Raw genomic sequence first — 20,227 nt, 5'->3', positions numbered from 1 at the left:
GTGCAGAGAATTCCCACATTCCTTGCACCCAGTTTCCCCCGATGTTAGCGTCCTACGTCACTGTAGCCCATTTGTGACAGCCACGGAACCAACACTGGTATGTTATTCTCTAAACTCCACTTTGTTTGGATGTCACTAGTTTTTCCCTCATGTCCTTTTTCTATCCCAGGATCCCACCCAAGATTCTGCATCACATTTGTCATGCCTCCTGGTCTGTGACAGTTTCTTGGACGTTCCGCGTTTTCGATGACTGCCTTAGTTTGTTAGGGCTGCTGTAACAGTACCACAGCCTGGGTGGCTTACAACAACGGAAGTTTATTTCTCACAGTTTGAGAAGCTGGAAGTCTGTGATCAGGGTGCCAGTGTGGTCAGGTCTGGTGATGGCCCCTTCTGGGCTCCAGGCGGCTGGCTTCCGGTGTGTCTTTGCGCGGGGGGAAAAAGCGGAGGAGAGAGCGCTCTGGGTTCCCTTTTCCCCTCATGACCTGATTACCCCCCAGAGACCCCACCTCCTGATAACTATCACATTGGGGGTTAGGGCTTCACCGTGGGGATTGGGTGGGGGTGGGGGGAGGCCCACATTTAGTCCATTGAAATGACTTGGACAGTTTTGAGAAGTGCAGGGCAGCTATTTTGTCCTTCATTTAGATTTGATATTTTTCCCATGGTTAGGCCCGGGCTATGGGCTTTTAGGAGGAAGACCACTGGGCCCAGTTTGGATTCTTTTTTGTTTTGTTTTGTTTTTTAATTAGTGATAGGTTCTCACTCTGTCGCCCAGGCTGCAGTGCAGTGGCTCTTCCCAGGTACGATCACAGCACGAGCAACTCCTGGGCTCAAGCGATGCTCCTGCATCAGCCTCTCAAGTAGCTGGACAGCACCTTCCCCAGCTCCCATTTTGGATTCTAATACCATCCCACCGCAGACCAAACCAGGGCTCCGTGGAGAAACGGCCGATTCTAGGGCTAGGGCGGGGAAAATACAGGATGAGCCTGGAGCTACTTGTGGTGCCAGAAAGTAAGGATGTGTCCAAAAAACAAAGTGAGAGGAGCATGAAAAACGGACATAGGACCCAACTGAGAGAGCGCCACTGGACCACACTGGAACAGTTTGAGCAGCAGCTAAATAATACTGTTAATACATTTTTAATAATTAGTATTATTTAGATATAATCAAAAGTATAAAATGTCTGCCGGTCCGTATTGATGTAAATGATTAAACAAACAAACGGTGGAAGAGGCAGAGATCGACAGACCTCCCTCACAGAAGAATTCCGGTCACTGGATGGACGCCCCTCTGCTGGGGCCGGCGCAGCTCTGCGCCCTCTGAGTGTGGGCTGCTCACAGCGATTTGCTTCCTAAGAGCGTGGACGGGATGCGTTCGTGCAGGGGTGGCCGTGCAGCGGAGCGGCCCGCAGACACTGGCTGAGCCGGGGGTCCCCGCTTCCCTCACCGGCTGTGAACCGCGCCGGCAGCCCGTGCCCGCGGCGCCGTGTGGCGAGAATGGTGCAGGCGCGTTCTTACAGTCACGTGGTACGATTTGGGCTGTGCCCCTCACTCTCCCTTTGCATCTCCCGGAAGGCTCTGTTCACACTTCTTATAAATGACATTATTTTTCCGTTATCACCCTATTTCTAAATAACACACTTATTTTGCTACCTGGTAAGTTTTCAGTTCTTGACTTTCCACTTCAGATGTTTAGGATCTTCCTTTACTCTCCCTCACCTGTGCACGCTCTGCGTCTACACAGCCTCCCAGTGTAATTGTATTTTAGTTGCGGTTACATCAGTCTTGACTGTTTGTCTTTATCACTCTATATGCTGTAGCTGAGTCATGTAGTAAACTGATTACTTTTCCTAGTCAACCTTTTGTTTCCTTTGGCATTAATATCATATTTAGAGTTGGCACAAATGCACAGCACGGATTTGCTACAGTGGAGCTGGAGAGCCATGTGTTAAATAAATACGTAATAATTTTAATAGTAAATAACATGGTGCCAGGTAGAGGAATTGCCTTTGCTCCTTTGTGTTCTGGGCTCTCTGTTGGATTTCTGAATAGTCCTATAGACGACTTCCAAATTTCAGAAGAAATTTAGTCTTTGTATTTAGGCAAAAAATCATTTTTCCAGTGTGAAATTGGTGATACAGAGACTAATGTGACCCTGTTCTCAAGTGCTTGTGGCTTTCACTCCTGCGTCCTGAGCCCTGAGCCCTGGAACGTGTGGCCTGTACCTGCTGCTCTGGTCTTTCCCCGTCCATCCACGCGCCAGGTGGGCTGTCGGGGCCAGGAGCTGTCCTGGGTGCCGTGGATTGAGTGGAGTCCCGCAAGATGAAGTCCCTGCCTTTCCCGTTAGAGTTTATATTCAAGGGGATGCGCGGCACTTTGTGAAACCTGAGATTTCAGGTCGCGGCAGTGCTGTGAAGGAGTCACTCTGGCTCGTAACTCGGGCTCCGTCCCCATCACCGTGCTGGAGACTGCCTTGATTATCACTGCTCGTGACTCTACTGTTTTTTAAACTTACCGATGGGATTTTAAGACATGCGTAAAGCCAGAGAGGTTGGTAAAGGGAGCAGAGCGTAGTCAGCAGTTACCTGACACGACGGCTGGTCCTATTTTGTGTGTCTCTTTCCCCTCGTCCTCTTCCTCCTCACTGTGGGGTTTCAAAGGCAGTCCGAGACAGGGCGTCCTGTCTTCCCCGGCCTCTCACGGCCCTCTTCCAAGAGCCCGCCAGTGACCATCCTGCTCCTGTCCCTGGCACCCTGTGTCTTCTGGGTTTGCTCTCCCCGGCCACGCTCACTGTTCCATGTTCTTTGGCTGGTTTTTCTTCTTCCAGTTGTGTGACCACTTCTCAAGGCTTTGTCTGGTTAAGTGTGTTACCAAGAATTTAGAGTTCCTTCTGCATTTAATTAAGACAAAAAAGCTTACAAACATTCAGAGAAAATTTTGTTCACTGAGGCTATGTGTTTTGGAAATGCCATTTGGATGTTTTGCTGCTTTTAATCTTTGGCATTAATTTCAGTTGCTGTCGTTCTATCCGTAAAAAAGAATTTAGAAATAAATCAGAAAAGTACAATGGGTCTGCAAAGGGAAAGCAGAAATAGTACAGAGTATGATATTTCAAGATCTTAAATTACAAATGCACATATTAATTGTTTACCTATACAATGCTCATTTTAAAGTTTTCACAGATGTTTACCTTACTAAAGATATAACAGAAAGGAAACTTGTAATGAGATGTCTAATTTGTTTTTCCTTTTTCATTCTAGAATGTATGACAACATGTCCACAATGGTGTACATAAAGGAAGACAAGTTGGAGAAGCTTACACAGGATGAAATTATTTCCAAGACAAAGCAAGTGATTCAGGGCCTGGAAGCTCTGAAGAATGAACACAATTCCATTTTGCAGAGTTTACTGGAGACACTGAAGTGTTTGAAGAAAGATGATGAAAGCAACCTGGTGGAGGAGAAATCGAACATGATCCGGAAGTCCCTGGAGATGTTGGAGCTTGGCCTGAGCGAGGCACAGGTATGAGCGAAACGACCCAGACGTGAACCTGGACTTGATTGTTTGGAAGAGTGGAGACTTCACGTGAAATACGTAGTTCCATTAAAGTAGAGGGAAGCTGCTTGCGGAGTAACAGACGTCCACTGACATGTGGGTTGTGTATGTTGTAGAAATGGCTCCTAATTTGGGTATATCTCAACTTTTAAGAAGCAGAGCCAAAACAGAGGCACCCCTGTGTATCACTTAGGTCGGGATTTGATGTGGCTGCCTATATGGAAAAACAAAAACGGTGGCTTAAGCAGCACAGAGGTGTGTGAGACAAGTACCGGGGTGTGCCGTCCTGGATGGCTCTGTGGCTGCCCGGTTGTCAGGGATACTTGGGCTCCTGTCATCCGCTGCACCACATCCTGGCAGCCTGTCTCGGAGACTAAGAGGGAGCTCCAGCTGCAGCCACATGACCCTGTTCGAGGACAGGGGAGGAGACAGGAAGGGTGTGCCTCCTCCCTTTAAGGCCACTTCCCTGAAGTTGTGCACAGCACTGCTTTGCATTTCACTGGCCAGAATTCCCTTCCTTGGCCGCACCTAGGCGTGAGGTAGGCTGGGGAATGTTGTCTTCCCACTTACAGTTCCAGGTTCTGAAGCCCGAGGAGGAAGGGAGCACGGACTCTGGCCAGCAGCTGGTAGTCTGTGTGGTACCCCAGGGCCAGGTTGCTTCACGTCTTGGACTCAACCTGTGTTTCTGTTGTACTCGATACAGAGATGAAAACACTGAAAACATCTAGGTTTTTTCCCTCCCTGATAACTTCTGGCTCTGCCAGTGTATCTTAGATAAATTTAAGTGTGCTAAAACTTGCCTTCTGTCTTAGCTGTCCCCCAGTCTAGTGACTGAATGGAGCAGAAGAGGGGCCGCTGGTTACCAGTTCTGCTTTCACAGAGGAAGTGGCCATCCATATCCTGATTTTAGAGTTCTTCATCTTCACCATGTTACAGACTCTAGTTGAAGAACTGTAGCTTTGTTTGGATACTGTGTACCTGTTGTTTCTTAAGTTCTGAAGTTCTGTTATTTAAAGATGGTATGACTTTGAACTTTGGACTTGCTTTTTTTTTTTTTTGAGACAGGGTGTTGCTCTGTTGCCCAGGCTGGAGGCAGTGGCGTCATCAGAGCCCACTTCAACCTCAAACTCCTGGGCTGAAGTGATCCTCCAACCTCAGCCTGCTGAGTAGCTGGGACTACACGCTCACATTGCTACACCTAGCTAATTTTTAAATTTTTTGTAGAGATGGAGTCTCACTATGTTGTCCAGGCTGTTCTTGAACTTCTGGCCTCAAGCAGTCCTCCCACCTGGGCTTCCTGAAGTGCCAGGATGGTAGGCCTGAGCCAGCACACCTGCCTAAACTTGCTTTTTTTAGTCTGGTAGATAATTGGTTTAAAAAAAGAAGGAAGAAAAGGCTCCACCTTTTGGAGTTTGAAGTTTTAAACCTAGGGAGATGATAACATGATGATTATGTTAGGAACGAAAGGGAAGGGCAGTTACATGACCTGAAGCTAGAAGAGACTGAAGCCACCCTCTTCCCTCCTGCCCTTGGTGCTCGTGCTCCTGGGCACTTACGGCCGCAGGCAGGCCTGTCCAGGAAACTGACAGCTCACCGCAGGCGGAGCCCTGGAGCATTCTGTAGCGTAGCGTGCTGGTAGCTGCGGAGATTTCTTCCCTTAGCGTGGAGCATGGGGAAGATTTGTCTCCCTACCCGTGCTCGAGTCCGCCAGTAGCCCCTTGCTGACCTGCAGCTCATGCACACGTGGTACACGCAGCCTCACACGTGGAACGGGGTCTGTGAAACATTAGGCGGGGGCCATCTCCATAGAAAGTAAAATAACACGGTGCCGTCTAAGAGCGGCTGTGTGTTCATCGCTAGTCCCTTTGAGACGCTCTCAAGTCAAAAAAGAGAGGTGTGTTACTTGTAGATGTTCAACATGGGATGTTCTTTATCACACCCCGTTATGCAGTCTGTGGCTGAAGGGGGAAGAGCAATAAATGGCGGATTATACTTGCGGGTACTTTGGGGAACGTGCCTGTGAGCGGGAGCTGGAGCTGGAGCTGCCGCCGCAGAGGGGCGAGCCCCTGCTGGACAGCATACTACCGTTCTGTGCACGTCTCTGTTCAGGTTATGATGGCTTTGTCCAATCACCTGAATGCCGTGGAGTCCGAGAAACAGAAGCTGCGTGCGCAGGTGCGTCGCCTGTGCCAGGAGAATCAGTGGCTGCGGGACGAACTGGCCAACACTCAGCAGAAATTGCAGAAGAGCGAGCAGTCTGTGGCTCAGCTGGAGGAAGAAAAGAAGCATCTGGAATTTATGAATCAGCTCAAAAAATACGATGACGACATTTCCCCATCTGTGAGTGGCTCTGTAGTGAGCGTGGTGCTGACATTTGCCATGCTGCAGTCACAGAGCACGGCGGCAGGGCTGCCGGGCTTTTCCTGTCTTCTCTGGTGATTGCATTTCGCAGGGCCAAGGCTGGTGGGTCTCTGGGCAAGTCCGTAGTCTTTTTATACGTGTTTTTAGAATAATGGTCAGAAAATGTAAAAATGCTTTGTAAACATCAGGCACAATGAATGCAAAGAAGACCATTACTTACCTTCAGTGAGGTCCGCCCTAGCTTGAGAACTTCCCTACCCCTCTGCAGTTTGGTTTCCAGTACCTCCTACTGCTACGTCAGCAGTGGCCCGACTCACCCATCTGTGACCCTGACTCTGGGTTGGCTCTCTGCAGCTAGCAGAGTCTTTCTTTGAAACTCTTCCTCCCTGGCCCCAGGATGCTACCTGGCTCTCCCATGACCTGTCAGCCTCCCTTGCCCACTTATCTTTCTGTTTCTGGAATGGTAGGGTTCCCCAAGGATGGATCTCGGTTTTTTTTTTTGTTTCATTTTGTTTTTTGTTTTTTGAGATAGAGTCTCACTCTGTCCCCTTGGCTAGAGTGCAGTGACGTCATCATAGCTCACTGTAACCTTAAACTCCTGGGCTCAAGCAATCCTCCTGCCTCAGGCTCCTGAGTAGCTGGGACTAGAGGAGCATACTGCCACACCTGGCTAATTTTTCTATTTTCAGTAGAGACGGGGTCGGTCTCGCTCTTGCTCAGACTGGTCTTGAACTCCTGACCTCAACTGATCCTCCTGCCTCTTCCCCCACAGTGCTAGGGTTACAGGCGTGAGCCACCACGCCCGGCTGCTTTTCCTTTACTGTTCGCTCTGTTTGGATGTTTATCCTAGTCTGAGTTATTTTTTATTCACTATTTTTTTCTCATTCAGTTAACTTCTTTTTTAAGAAAACTTACTAATTTTGGAATAATTTTAGATTGACATAAAAGTTGAAAAGACAGTCGAGAGAATTCCCATATGCCCTTTACCCTGTTTCCTTAGTGTTAACATCTTATCTAACTATAGTATATTGGTCAGAACTAAGACGTTAACATCACTACTTTACTATTAACCACAGGCTTGATTTGGATGTCACCAGGCTTTCCACTTGTGTCCCTTTGCTGTGCCAGGATCCAATCCAGGATTCCACATTGCATGTAGAGCTAGTGTTCTTTTAAATGCTTACATGATGCCAGGCATGTTTAATAATCAGTGTGTAAGAGAGTTCCACATCTGTGTCTCTGGTCCAAACCCCCATCCTAACACTACTGGGATAGTCTTGTGTATAGCACCAGCAAACCTACACTTACTCAGGCTGCCGTAACAAAATACCACAGGCTGGGTGGCTTAAACAACATTTATTTTCTCAGTTCTGGAGGCTGGAAGTCCAAGATTAGGGTGCCGGCAGGGTCTGGTTGTATGGAGGGCTCTCTTCCTGGCTTGCAGACTGCCACCTTCTCTGTGTCCTCACATGGTGGAGAGAGAGAGAGGGAGTAAGCTCTCTGGAGTCTGTTATAAGGACACTAATCCCATCATGAGGGCCCCACCCTTGTGACCTCACCTCACCCAAATCACCTCCCAAAGGCTCTATCTCCAAATACCAGCGTTTTCAGGGTAGGGCTTTAACATAAGAATTTTGGGAGAACACAGTTCAGTTGATAGCACCCTATTTTAATAGGCTTACCGTGTTTCTCCCTCATGTCTCCTCGAAGCCAGGGGGCAACTAAATGTTTTGATTTAAAAGATGCACTGCTGTAGACTGCTGCTGGGAATGAGAGTAGTTGGAGAAGCAATGCCAGCCAGGAACACTGGAGAATGGTGAGAAGTGGAATGCTGGTTTCATAGAATCGGCCTTTTTAAATTACATGTTTTGAGGCCAGGTATGGTGGCTCATGCCGGTATGTAATCCTAGCACTCTGGGAGGCTGAGGCAGGAGGATCACTTGAGGTCAGGAGTTCAAGACCAGCCTGAGCAAGAGGGAAACCTGTCTCTACTAAAAATAGAAAAATTAGCCAGACATGGTGGCGCAGGTCTGTAGTCCCAGCTACTCGGGAGGCTGAGGCAGGAGGATCGCTTGAGCCCAGGAGTTTGGGGTTGCAGGGAGCTGTGATGAGGCCACTGCACTGTAGCTGGGGTGACAGAGTGAGACTCTGCCTAAAAAAATAAAAAACTTTCATGTTTTGAAAAAATGTCAGACTTGGAGAAAACCTTACCGAGTTAGCCTCCCTGCCCTTTCAGGTGCACGGTGAGCGCCGTCTGTGCCGCCCTCCCTGCCTTTGCTTGGTGCCTCCCTGGGGTCGGGATGTGCCCCTGTGGCGGCCAGGGCCGGGGCAGGCAGAACGTTGCACGCAGGTGCCCTCACGTCCTCTGTAGTTGATACCCGCTTCTGTCCGTTGCCCCACAGTGTCCTTCACAGCAGTTTTTCTTTTTTTCAAACTTCCGCGTGTTCATCGTGGCATTTCCCGCTCCGTGCCAGGGTCCAGTTCAGGGCCACACCCTACGCGCGGCTGTTGTGTCTCTTCAGTCGTCTTTCATCGGGAACAGGGCCTCGGTCTGTCTTTGTCTTTCTTGACCTTGGTATTTTTTGAAGAGTGCGGGCCAGTTCCTTTACACGTCTTTCCTCGGTTTGGGTCTGTCTGATGTTCCGATCACATGTCCCAGACAGGAATGCTCTGCAGGTGTCTTGGTCAGGTTATCCTTTCCGGAGCCACGCAGTGCTCCTCTGCCCCACGATGCCGCCAGTTTCTTACCTGCGCACGCGGTGTCTGTCCTCTCCATCGTGCAGTCACTGTTTTCACGCCTTGCCCTGATCAGCAGGACTGCTGGGAAACACGGGGCACAGACTTTTAGAGCTGGGAGGTTCCAGCTGCTCTGGGGGCTCCTGCCCTGGAGCCCGTTGTGCTGGGCGGGAGTCAGCCGCGCCGTTCCTGCGCCCCGCAGAAGCTTTCATCTTAATCTCTCTCTGCGTGTTGGTTTCCAAGTGAGATTTTTATTTCAAATCAGGGTTTCTCTGCTCTCCTGGGCCTTCCTCAGAGTACGGGCGAAGAATCTAAGGCATAGAAACGCAGTCATGGCCTATTTTGTCCAACCCTGGCCTGCGTTGAAGTACTTGTGTCCAGTCAAACAAGCTTTTTATCACTCCTGATTGAACTGGTAGATAAGCCAAATGGTGGAGGATCCTACATTGATGTTAAAAGCTGAGAATCTTTTCTGATTTGTAATTAAAATGAATTTAGTATCAAAGAGTTCCAGGACGGGATGTATAGTGCGTATAAGATGAAGGGTTGTTCTGGGTCTGTTTTACAGGAGGACAAGGACACGGATTCTACCAAAGAGCCTCTGGATGACCTTTTCCCCAATGACGAAGACGACCCAGGACAAGGCAGTGAGTGACGCGGAGGGTGTGGCCACGTGCCGTAGGAAGGTGGTGGCTGGTGGGAGCCTCAGGACGTGTAGCCTGCCTCGTGGAAGCAGGAGCACCAGTGGGATTGATTTTCGTTTTCCAAGAGAATCTAAAATAGTTTTTGTTTGTTGGGATATGGGAATACGTTAGATCAGACGCTAGGACACAGGGCACGCGTGCTCAGTCTGGCCGTGATCTGTGGACTCTCCCAGAGGAAGGAAGTCAGAATTACCTTATTCTGCTGGTTTCCTGGTGCCAAGAGAAGTGTCATGGTGCGATCAGGGGACATGGCGCCATCCCTGACACGTTAGCGCTGTTCTCTTGCTTGCCCAGGCAGTTCTAGAAGATTTAAACAGCATCAGGGCCAAAGCTAGGGAAGACAGTTTTAAAGGAACTGACTCATCTTGATGCTGCTGTTGAAAAGCCCCTCTGAACCCAAACCCTCTCTGTGCAGTCCAGCAGCAGCACAGCAGCGCGGCCGCCGCCGCCCAGCAGGGTGGCTACGAGATCCCCGCGCGGCTGCGCACGCTGCACAACCTGGTGATCCAGTACGCCTCCCAGGGGCGCTACGAGGTGGCCGTGCCCCTCTGCAAGCAGGCGCTGGAGGATCTGGAGAAGACGTCGGGACACGACCACCCAGACGTGGCCACCATGCTCAACATCCTGGCCTTGGTGTACAGGCTAGTCGTTTCGTTCATCTACCGGTTTCACCGTGGACAATGTTTTTAACCACCTTACCCCGTAAAAATATTTATTTGCTTGTAAATATGTATAAACTATTTTTCAACCTTATTATCCACTTTTCTATAAACAGCCAAGGGTTAAACTCAAAATATTCAGTAAGCTCTGTGGCAAGGGTCTCACGAGTCAGAACAGACGCTGCCTTTCTACAGTAGCCCACGGAGACCTTTCACTCTGGCCACACTAAGCCATTTATGCTGTTTTCCACAGGACTCTGTGTACTGGGCTGCTTTTGTCTAGACTGGCCTCCCCGCTCTGCCAGTGTCCTTCCACTTTGAAGAAGGATATCCACTTTGACAAAAGATGTTTGTCAGTATCCTTCCAAGGGCCTGGTTAACTCTGTCTCCTTCTAGAATTCAGGGTTCCACTTGACCTTTGCCCCTTTTGTGTTCATCTCTGCTGAAGGGCGCGGGCGGAGCAGTGGCGCAGAAGAGTTCCTTTGGTGGGGTATATCTAGGGCAGCGGGCGCGTGCTGCAGTGTGGGAACGTGTTGTCCGGTGGTGTAGACGGGAGAGACACGCTCAGAGCTAGTCAGCCCTGATTCCAGGGCTCACCTTGCCAGTACATTTTTTGATGAATTTTCTTCCATCTTTTTCTCCTGCACATAGGTTTTTCTTTTTAAAGAGTTGAAGCTTAACTTTTATTTCTGTGGTTCTAAAATTATGTTTAAAAAAGATGTATGAATTTGTGTCTAAAACACTTAATGTGTGTTTTCAATTCAGGGATCAAAACAAATACAAGGACGCAGCCAACCTACTGAATGACGCCTTGGCCATCCGTGAGAAGACGCTGGGCAAAGACCATCCTGCGGTTTGTATATCTAGTTCTTTCATTCTTTTTGTATTTTACTTCCCCGTCCGTTTCTTTTATCCAGCTCATTCTAATATTAAACTCAACAGGGAGAGTTTAGGAGCTGCCTTTCCCTAGACGGTTCAGGTAGGGTCTTCCCTCCGTCCGCGCCGGCGGCAGGCTGCATGCGGATGGCTCTGCCACGTCGCATGAGCCCCTGCACTGAACTCGTTCATAGCGCTCACCTCAGCTGGATCACCCACCATATTTTTTGATCCTAAATCAAATTGCATGTACTTTCAGAAATTTTTTTCTGAAGAATTTATATTGTCTCTTTATTAAAATCTGGTTAATTTACATGCAGATCTGTTTTGGGTGGCTTTGTGGCTTCCAAGGAAACGAAAAAAAATTAAGATCCTGTTGTTGCTGTCGATTTGTTTAATTTTAGTGTTCTGCAGTGTTACCTTGTGTAATCGGTAGTGTAGCGAATCGCTTGTTTCCTGGTAACTGGTTACATTCTTTTATCCAGTTGAGAGTGCTGTACTATACGTAGCGAGTGTAAGTGAATTTGTGATGTGTAAGTGTACTTTGTTGTGTGATCTTGTACTGTTCTTAGTGGTGCCCTCTGTGTTGGCAGGTGGCGGCCACTCTGAATAACCTTGCGGTCCTCTATGGCAAGCGAGGGAAGTACAAGGAAGCCGAGCCCTTGTGCAAGCGAGCCCTGGAGATCAGAGAAAAGGTACCAGAACATGGAGGATTCTCCTTCTCTGAGATTGAGTTTTCTTGTGTTTTTAAAAAAATATTTCAGTTTTAGGTTTTGAGAAATGACCACTGTGATGTCTTGCTCCTGATCGTTTACTGAAAACACCTCATTTACTAGGGCAGACAGCCCACAAAACAAGGCCAGACTGGCCCGTACAGATCCACGTGTAAGACCCAGTTATGAGGAGTGTGTGTTCTGACAGGTGCAGTCCTGGCGCTGTGCCCTCCCGAGCCTGGTGCGGCCTGGAAACGATGCTCATTGAAGAATTTCTAAGGACTAGAGGTGGAAAGCCTGGGGCCTTACATTTGACAGTGGGACATGTGCTTGTCAGTGAGGAAAACATTACAGTTTAAAGATAAATTCATCAGGCCAGATGAGGTGGCTCACACTTGTAATCCTAGCACTTTGGGAGGCGGGAGGGTTACTTGAGGTCAAGAGTTCGAGACCAGCCTGAGCAAGAGCAAGATCCCATGTCTACTAAAAATAGAAAAATTAGCTAGGCATGGTGGTGCATACCTGTAGTCCCAGCTACTCAGAAGGCTGAGGCAGGAGGATCATTTGAGCCCAGGAGTTTGAGGCTACAATGAGCCAGGATGATGCCACTGCACTCTAGCCTGGGCAACAGAGCAAGACCCCATCTCATAAAAAAAAAACAAACATCAAATATGCTTTATGAAGCTTAAAAAATGAATGATCATTTTCAGATCTACAGATTAACTCAGAGCTATAGATTAAATCAATGGCATGGATATTTTATTTATTTTATTTTTTAAAAGGAAAAGTAATTTTACTACTACGTATTTATCATGTGCAGATACTTCATTCAGGAACTGCACCGTAGAACACTGTAATCCCTGGTGGTTATGATTGTGTCTTTGTGCATTCGTATTAGTCTTAGGAGACATGACGAGCCGTTGTCAGTAGAGGACTGTGACCCAAATTCTGTGACAGTTCCAGAGAGGGGAACTTACTGATGCCTTTGGGAAGGATTGAGAGGGTTCAGAACGGAAGAGGAGAGCTCAGAAAGGAATGGGGTGGTAACTCTCCCTCTGCGGCCTACAGAAACCACTTCTTGTTGCTGACCTCTGAGTAGCAGAAGTTTCTGGTTTTCTGTGTCCTTCCTATGATTAACGCTTGGTCTAGATTCCTTCGGCTAAGTGTTCTTACATGTAGATGCAGCTTCTGCCCCCATGACATCTCTCTGGAGATTGCCTGGCAGGGCCGGAATTCAGTGAAGCACTGAACTTAGCACCAACTCGTACTCTTGAGTAACATCAGCAAAATGGTCCCTGTCATCAAATACAAACACCTCGCAGACTGTAGACTCAGGTGTATAAGAAGTGTAGTACTCTTTCTTTTCTGTAGCTCCACTGAATTTCTGATTTAAATTACCCCTTTTGTGTGGCTGGCGGGGGGGAAAGGGACAAAAATTAAACAGTAACTCAGTGCTGCGAGGGACCCCATCACTTACCTACACGTGTCATCTGCGACGCCGTGGTGTGGGTGCTTAGTGCCAGCCGTTACAGTTTATGCTGATTAGGTGTTGGGACAATGTAACCTGTCCATTCCGGCAGTTCTCTGTGTGCCTGTTCAGATGTTACAGAGATTCAGGTAGCAGGTGTGGCCCGTGATCTTTTATCTTGGTATTTTTTGTGATTATTTATCAGTGATACTTAGAGATTAGTCCCTTAATTTTGAGCCTTATGGTAAGGAACTAGGGGAGAGAAAATGGAAAGGGCTCGCTGTGCAACGATGCAGGCGCTGTGTTATCACGCTGTCCTCTGCACGGCATTCACGAAACACTGTGGCCGGATCTGAGTGTTGTGGGGTTAAGTCAGGGCCAGCACAGAAGCACCGCATTCAGGATTGGGAGCTGTGTGAGTTGATCTGCCGGATTCATTTATATATTTGCTCTTTCATGCGTTCAGAGCCCTCTGCTTAGTTGGAGTTGGTGACTTACACATCAGATACAGTCCCTCCCACGGGAGCACAGCCCACCAGACGGAACTCAGCCGCAGGGTGTGTCAGCCTCTCGGATGGAGCCCTGGGAGAGTAGGGAGCAGGCGTCTCTGGGCCCAGGGCTTGGGGGCCATGGGGGGTAGCTTCCCAGAGAAGGTCAGTGTTTAAGCTGCATCTTGAATAACTGAGCTAAAAGTTTCCTGGGCAGGGATAGGTAGGGAATGCAGAAAGGGGTGGAGGGGCAGCTCGCCTCCCTGGACTGCACACGTAAAGGCACAAAGTGGAGAAAACAAATCACTTGTTCAAGGTACTGAGGGGGCCGAGCATGGTGGTTCACGCCTGTAATCCCAGCACTTTGGGAGGCTGAGGCAGGCAGATCACTTGAGGCCAGGTGTTTGACACCAGCCTGGGCAACATAGTGAGACCCTGTCTCTACAGAAAAATTTTAACAAATTAGCCAAGCATGGTGGTGCACACCTGTAGTCATAGCTACTTGGGAGGCTGAGGCAGGAGGAACGTGTAAGCCCAGGAGTTTGAGGTTTTATAGTGCACTGTGGTCGGCCACTGCACTGCAGCCTGGGTGACAGAGCAAGACCCTGTCTCTTTAAAAAAAAAAAAAAAAAGGAAGAAAGGCACTGAGGGAGTAGGTTAGGTTTATTCATCCGTCTGCGTGCCAGGCCCCTTCTAGATGGCGAAGAAGACTGACAGTTTGTACTCTCGGGGCTTATAGAAGTCATGAGTGGGGTGAGTCAGGCAGTGAAGGATAATCCAGGTCGTGTTGGGTAGTGATTCTGGTAAAGAGAGAACAACCAGGTGACATGCTTGTGAGTTCACTGGGTGGGGCGAGGCCTCCTTACTTGGCTGTTGGGAGGTCCCCTCCGAGGGGACTGAAGAGAGCCCTCAAGGGTTGGTAGCAGGGAGGGCTAGGGGAGGAGTGTCTGAGCAGCGAGTTTGGACTCTTCTAGAACTTGGCAATGAAACTAACACAGCCTTTATAAAACGCAGTTTCCTCATCTTCAAAATGCGTAATAATCGTACATACCCACCGTGCGGGATTCCTGTAGGAATCGCACAACTTAAAGCAGCTAAAGAAAATTAGCACGGTCCCTTCCCTCCCCTCAAGAATGAGAGTTTGATAAAATTCTGGTTAAGTTACTTTTATTATTACACAGCTTGGGAGCCATTTAGGGATTTTAATCCTGGAAGTGTAGCGCAGTTCTGTTGTTTCAGAAAGCTCCTTCCAGCAGCAGGGTGGAGAGCGGAACAAGGACGTGGTTCTCACACACTGTTTTCATTTCCAGGTGTTGGGAAAGGATCACCCCGATGTTGCTAAGCAGTTAAATAACTTGGCCTTGCTGTGCCAGAACCAGGGCAAGTATGAGGAAGTGGAGTACTATTATCAAAGAGCCCTCGACATCTACCAGACGAAACTGGGGCCCGATGACCCCAATGTGGCCAAGACCAAAAATAACCTGGTATGTTGACGGAGGCGCAGCGCCAGGGGTGCAGCCAGCAGTGCTTCTTTCCAAAATGCAAACGTTCCGTGATTTAACCTGTAGAGTAAAATGTGTGCTTTATTTACACATAAAGGATACTAAATATTTTATTTTATTTGAAGGCATCCTGCTATCTGAAACAAGGAAAGTTCAAGCAAGCAGAAACACTGTACAAAGAAATTCTCACTCGTGCACATGAAAGGGAGTTTGGTTCTGTAGATGGTAAGAAACACGCTCCTATTTCTAAGCAGCTTTAATCGTTTAATACATTAAAAATAGTGATTTCCAACTGGAACTTGGTAATACCGAGGTTATCAGAATATACATTTTAAAATTTTTAGTTGTTTAAAAAGGTTTTTGTAGCGATGAGGTCTTGCTATGTTGCCCAGGCCGGTCTTGAACACCTGGCCTCAAGTGATCCTCACATCTTGGCCTCCCAAAGTGCCGGGATTGTAAGCGTGAGCCACTGCACCTGGCCATTCAATATAGAATTTTATTTGAATTTTAGAAACACTTTTCCAAATAGTGCTTGGAAGAGTGGACACGGCACAGGCTGAGCGTTCATCCCCTCTCCTGCTCATCTGTCCGTTCTGGCGCAGTAAATGCTGGTGCACGCCTCTGCGGTGCCCTGCCCAGCGCCACCCGCCACTCAGGACAGCTCCCTGCGGGGAGGCTCCGGGCCCTCACACGGCTGCTTTCCGTGCTGCCTCCCTCCGGAGTCTGCGCTTGCTTCAGGCTCCGGCTAAGTCCACTGACCCCAGAAGCCCCCGTCGAGTCAGCGTGCTGTCGGGGTTTGTGCTGTGAGTCAGGAGTCCTCAAAGGGTGGCCCGGAGCCAGCAGCCGAGCCCCCCGGGGAGCCCGTCGGACGCGCCTGCCGGCTTGTTTCGCTGTGTTAAGGAGCCAGGGCTGCGTGTCCTGAGTGCTTCATCCACAGTCACAGGGTGACCGACTGTTCCACAGAGTTCAAATTGCTCCATCAAAAATACTTATGTGTTAATTTTTTCTCCATCAGTTATTACAGAAGGCATTCAGAGTGGGGACGTTGTTGCTGGTGTGTAGGAAACCTCAGAATGTGGAGGGAAAGAGGTGTTTCGGTTAATTTTTATATATGCATATATACGAGTGGTCCCAACCTTTCTGGCACCAGGGACTGTTTCATGGAAGACAGTTTTTCCATCGACGGGGAGGGGGAGATGGTTTAGGGATGATTCAAGTACATTGCATTTGTTGTGTACTCTATTTCTGTTATTATTACGTTGTAATATATAGTGAAATATATAACTCAGCTTGTATACAACACACACATATACATATATACACATGTACACATATATATATACACATGTATACACACATACATACAGTCACACACACATATACATATGTATACATATATTCACACACATACATACACAACTGCATATACACACACATACATGTATATACACATGTATACATATATACACATACACTCACATAAAGACACATATATATACACACATATACACACACATGTGCACACACATATATTTTTGTCCGTTGAAATATTTTATTAGTATCAACGTATTACATCCCTAGAAAAATAATCCCAGGGCCAGGCTCGTGCCTGTAATCCCAGCATTTGGGGGTCCAAGGTGGGAGGATCGCTTGACTCCAGGCATTTGAGACTAGCCTGAGTAACGTGGGGAGACCTGGTCTCTACAAGAATGAAAGAATCCCAGGACGTTCCTTCCTGTGTGTTTCCTCTTGGCTCTTTGTGGTCTGAGATACCAGCTGAGGTTGTCAGTACAATGAAGCCAAACAGACAAGACGGGAGCAAATTATTCTGCTCCCTGGAAAGAGGGTTAATTTTTTCCTTTATAGAGCGTTTCTAGAAACCAGGTTTGGAAAATCTTTCAAAAATGTTTTTTTCCCTCTCTTAACAAGTGGAGCAGTAAATACCTTTTACTGCCAGAATACGGTAGTGTCTCGGGTTCTGCGTGCAGGTGCAGAACAGCTCACCTGCAGTCTTGCCCTGGGCAGAGGCCTTCTGTCTTGTAGTGACTCCAGGCCGTCTCCTTCATGCTGTTTCTCAAAACTTCTGTTGGGTCAACTTGTTTCCTTGTGATTTGCTAAAAATAGTGGCATGAAGTACAGTTAATTGGGTTCTAGTTAAAAGTAGTTTTTTTATACTCAGATTTCTGCTCCGTGAAACATAGGGCAGAAAAAGGCATTTTGCCCCTTAGGTCAGATGCAGATGTGTCCTGTTGTGGTTTCAGTTCATGACCTTCAGCATCACACTGGCTTTCTGTTGCTCAGAGTGTATGTATTGAATCAATGACCTGGTTTGTTGTCAGGACATCAAGCTATGTGAACTGTGAAATATACTTGAATCCTAGCACTAGAATCTGTTTAGTAGGTATAATTAAAACTGCACGAAATAACAGGGCTAATGAGTTTTAAATATGTTCAGCTATTTATTTATTTATTTACATTTTTAGAGACAGGGTCTCACTCTGTCACCCAAGTTGAGTGCAGTGGGACGATCATAGCTCATTATATCGTCGAACTCCTAGGCTCAAGTGATCTTCACGTAGCTACTCATGCCTTCTGAGTAGCTAGGACCACAGGTGCCCGCAGTTATGCCTAGTTAATTTTCTAAAAATTTCTCTGTAGAGACAGGGTCTCACTATGTTATCCAGGCTAGTCTCCAACTCCTGGCCTCAAGCGATCCTCAGCCTCCCAAAGTGCTGGGATTACAGCATAAGACTTCTCACCTAAACAATAGTCACTGTTTTAAAACAGTATTTAAAACTTTTGTAGTTTCATTCATGTCTAATGACATGACCAATAAGAATAATAACACTTAACTGTTTACTAAGCTCCTGGCCACGTATCAGTCGCTGAGCTAAGCAGTTTAACACATTAAGTGCCACGTGAGTTGTATTTAACTCACACTAGTTTTGAGCCGGGGCCTTGTGAATCGTATGTGACTCACATGTCTCTTTACCTATAGCCGTGGGAATCATTTTTCAAGTTGCATATAACTCAAGCACAGACAACAATAAAAAATAAACTTTTCATTATACTAGAAAGGATCATTTTGTTTTTGAAGTCTTTATTCTATTTTTGTAACAAAACCCCATGGCCTCAAGGAAAAATTTTTTTTCTGTTGTGGCAGTCATTGTGTTAAGTGTGATCTCACTTAACTTTCACAGCAGTCCTGTCACGTGGGTCAGACATCACCCCGTTTCAGAAGCAAAGACACCACGAACTGTAATGAGCGACATGTCTGTGGTTGGGGAGCTGAGAAGTGGGGGTCTGGGGTTGGGTGTGGGTCTCTGTCCGTAGCCCATAATATGTCCTCCCTGCAGGAAACCTAGAAAATTCACACAGAGACGAGAACATGAAACTCACCTAAATCCATCTTGTAACATTTTAAATATCTTTCCTTCCTTCCGTACCTATTGATTTACCTAATTGAAACCATACTCTACATATAATCATGTGTACTGCTTATTCTCTTTACATTTTTAGCACACGTACTTCTCATGTCATAAAAATATTTTCATAAACATCCTTTTTAAGCTGCTTTTTTCTCCATGGCATGGGTATTTTGGTTGTCTAGAAACTTGGTTGAGGGGCATGTGGTAGTGTTCTGAGAATTTTAAAAAACTTTAAAGGAATATGGATTTGTATCTTTTCTACTTTTGCTCTGAATGTCTTATTGCTTTTTCTTAGACTTTGGTTTAATGCTAGGTTGCTCAAATCCTAAATACTAACAGGTGTTATTTGAGGATCTAGCTTTTAAAAATGTACATTATAGGCCCTAGCATTGACCAGGGGGTTGGACAGTTGCTCCCCCTGTCCAGGGGCCTTTGACTCTTTGACCTGGTGTCCAGGGCGAGGCGCGAACGGCTGCCTCTTACTGCCTGGTGTCTGGTCTGTCTTCCGTAGGCCTCCTCATCTGGTGGGAATGTGATCTGTCCACGTTGCGAGAGGTAATATCTAAGAAGGATCATACAAAAAACAAAACAAAACCTTTGCAATCCTCGAGGCGTAACAAGTTCTGTTCTGCTTAATGGGTTCCATCATGTTTCAGTCCGTAGTACAAGTTGAGTGTCCCTTATCTGAAATGCTCCAAAATTTGAAACTTTTTGAGCATAGACTTGATACTTGGAGTGTTTCGGATTTCAGAATTTTGTATTTGGGATGCTCAACCTGTATGAATTTTTTTTTTCCCTAGATGAAAATAAACCCATTTGGATGCATGCTGAAGAAAGAGAAGAATGCAAAGTAAGAATATACCATTTTGAGATTTTCTAAATTGGATATACTGTGTTCAAGATAATTATTAATTTGAAATGATCTGTTATAATTTAGGGAAAGCAGAAGGACGGGACATCTTTTGGAGAGTATGGCGGCTGGTACAAAGCCTGCAAGGTTGATAGGTATGTCTGTTCAGCTGGGGAAACCCAGGAGCAGGGGCAGGTGGCAGCGTTCTCTAGGGCAGCTTAGACGTGACCCAGTGGGAAAGCTACACATGTTGTGGGTGCACACTCCCATGTTTTCCCCACATTCCAATTAAAACTTTATTCCGGTAACTTTGTAAATGAGATCATTTACATGTATGAAACCCACATTACTGTAATGGGTTCTGTCCATTAGCACTACTTTGTCCAAGGATAACTACCTAATTAAAGGAAAAGGAGATACCTAAATAAGGAGAAGGGTTTTAAGGTAGCTGCATAGCAGGCTCCTGGCAAGCGTGCCAGTGGACCTGGGAAGGCCAGCCCTCAGCGACACGCGGAGGCACTGACCCGCACACGCCCACCATTTCCTTGCCGGGTGTGGGCCCTCCACACGCCCCAGAGGGAAGGGGCAGCCCCTCTGAGGCCAGCCCCTGGGGCCCTGCCTCCCGAGCCTCGAGCCTGTGCTCTCCACCGCACGCTCTGTGCTCCGCGACAGCCGCTGTCCTTTGGGCTGAGTGGCACACACCTTTCCTTTTTCCAATCTTAACTTTCCTCATCTTTTTTTTTTTTTTATTTCAGCATATTATGGGGGTACGGATGTTTAGGTTACATATGTTTGCCCTTCCCCCCTTCCCCCCTTCCCCCGCCTTTCCTCATCCTTTGAGACTCAACTTACTGTTCATTTATTTCAGGAAAGTGAACCCTAGTTTGG

General features: G+C 47.3%; 1 protein-coding gene across 5 annotated transcripts in view; it reads left to right on the top strand.

Annotated features, from left to right (window-relative positions):
* The window catches only part of KLC1 (kinesin light chain 1), a 55,756-nt gene that overhangs the window by 11,207 nt on the left and 24,322 nt on the right, over nucleotides 1-20,227 (top strand). For all 5 annotated transcript variants that reach the window (XM_012647101.1, XM_012647100.1, XM_012647099.1 and 2 more), the window contains exons 2-11: nucleotides 3,260-3,521; nucleotides 5,664-5,894; nucleotides 9,220-9,298; nucleotides 9,771-9,996; nucleotides 10,780-10,867; nucleotides 11,484-11,585; nucleotides 14,870-15,043; nucleotides 15,187-15,286; nucleotides 19,290-19,339; nucleotides 19,427-19,494. In XM_012647101.1, coding sequence (XP_012502555.1) covers nucleotides 3,261-3,521; nucleotides 5,664-5,894; nucleotides 9,220-9,298; nucleotides 9,771-9,996; nucleotides 10,780-10,867; nucleotides 11,484-11,585; nucleotides 14,870-15,043; nucleotides 15,187-15,286; nucleotides 19,290-19,339; nucleotides 19,427-19,494 — 1,379 coding nt within the window. In that variant the 5' untranslated portion in view covers nucleotide 3,260. The remainder of the gene's footprint in view (nucleotides 1-3,259; nucleotides 3,522-5,663; nucleotides 5,895-9,219; nucleotides 9,299-9,770; nucleotides 9,997-10,779; nucleotides 10,868-11,483; nucleotides 11,586-14,869; nucleotides 15,044-15,186; nucleotides 15,287-19,289; nucleotides 19,340-19,426; nucleotides 19,495-20,227) is intronic.

Source organism: Propithecus coquereli, unplaced genomic scaffold (assembly GCF_000956105.1).
Source record: "Propithecus coquereli isolate 6110/MARCELLA unplaced genomic scaffold, Pcoq_1.0 Scaffold256, whole genome shotgun sequence".
Taxonomy (NCBI): domain Eukaryota; kingdom Metazoa; phylum Chordata; class Mammalia; order Primates; family Indriidae; genus Propithecus; species Propithecus coquereli.
Note: the sequence above shows the minus strand (reverse complement) of the source record. Positions and strands in the feature narration are given on the sequence as shown.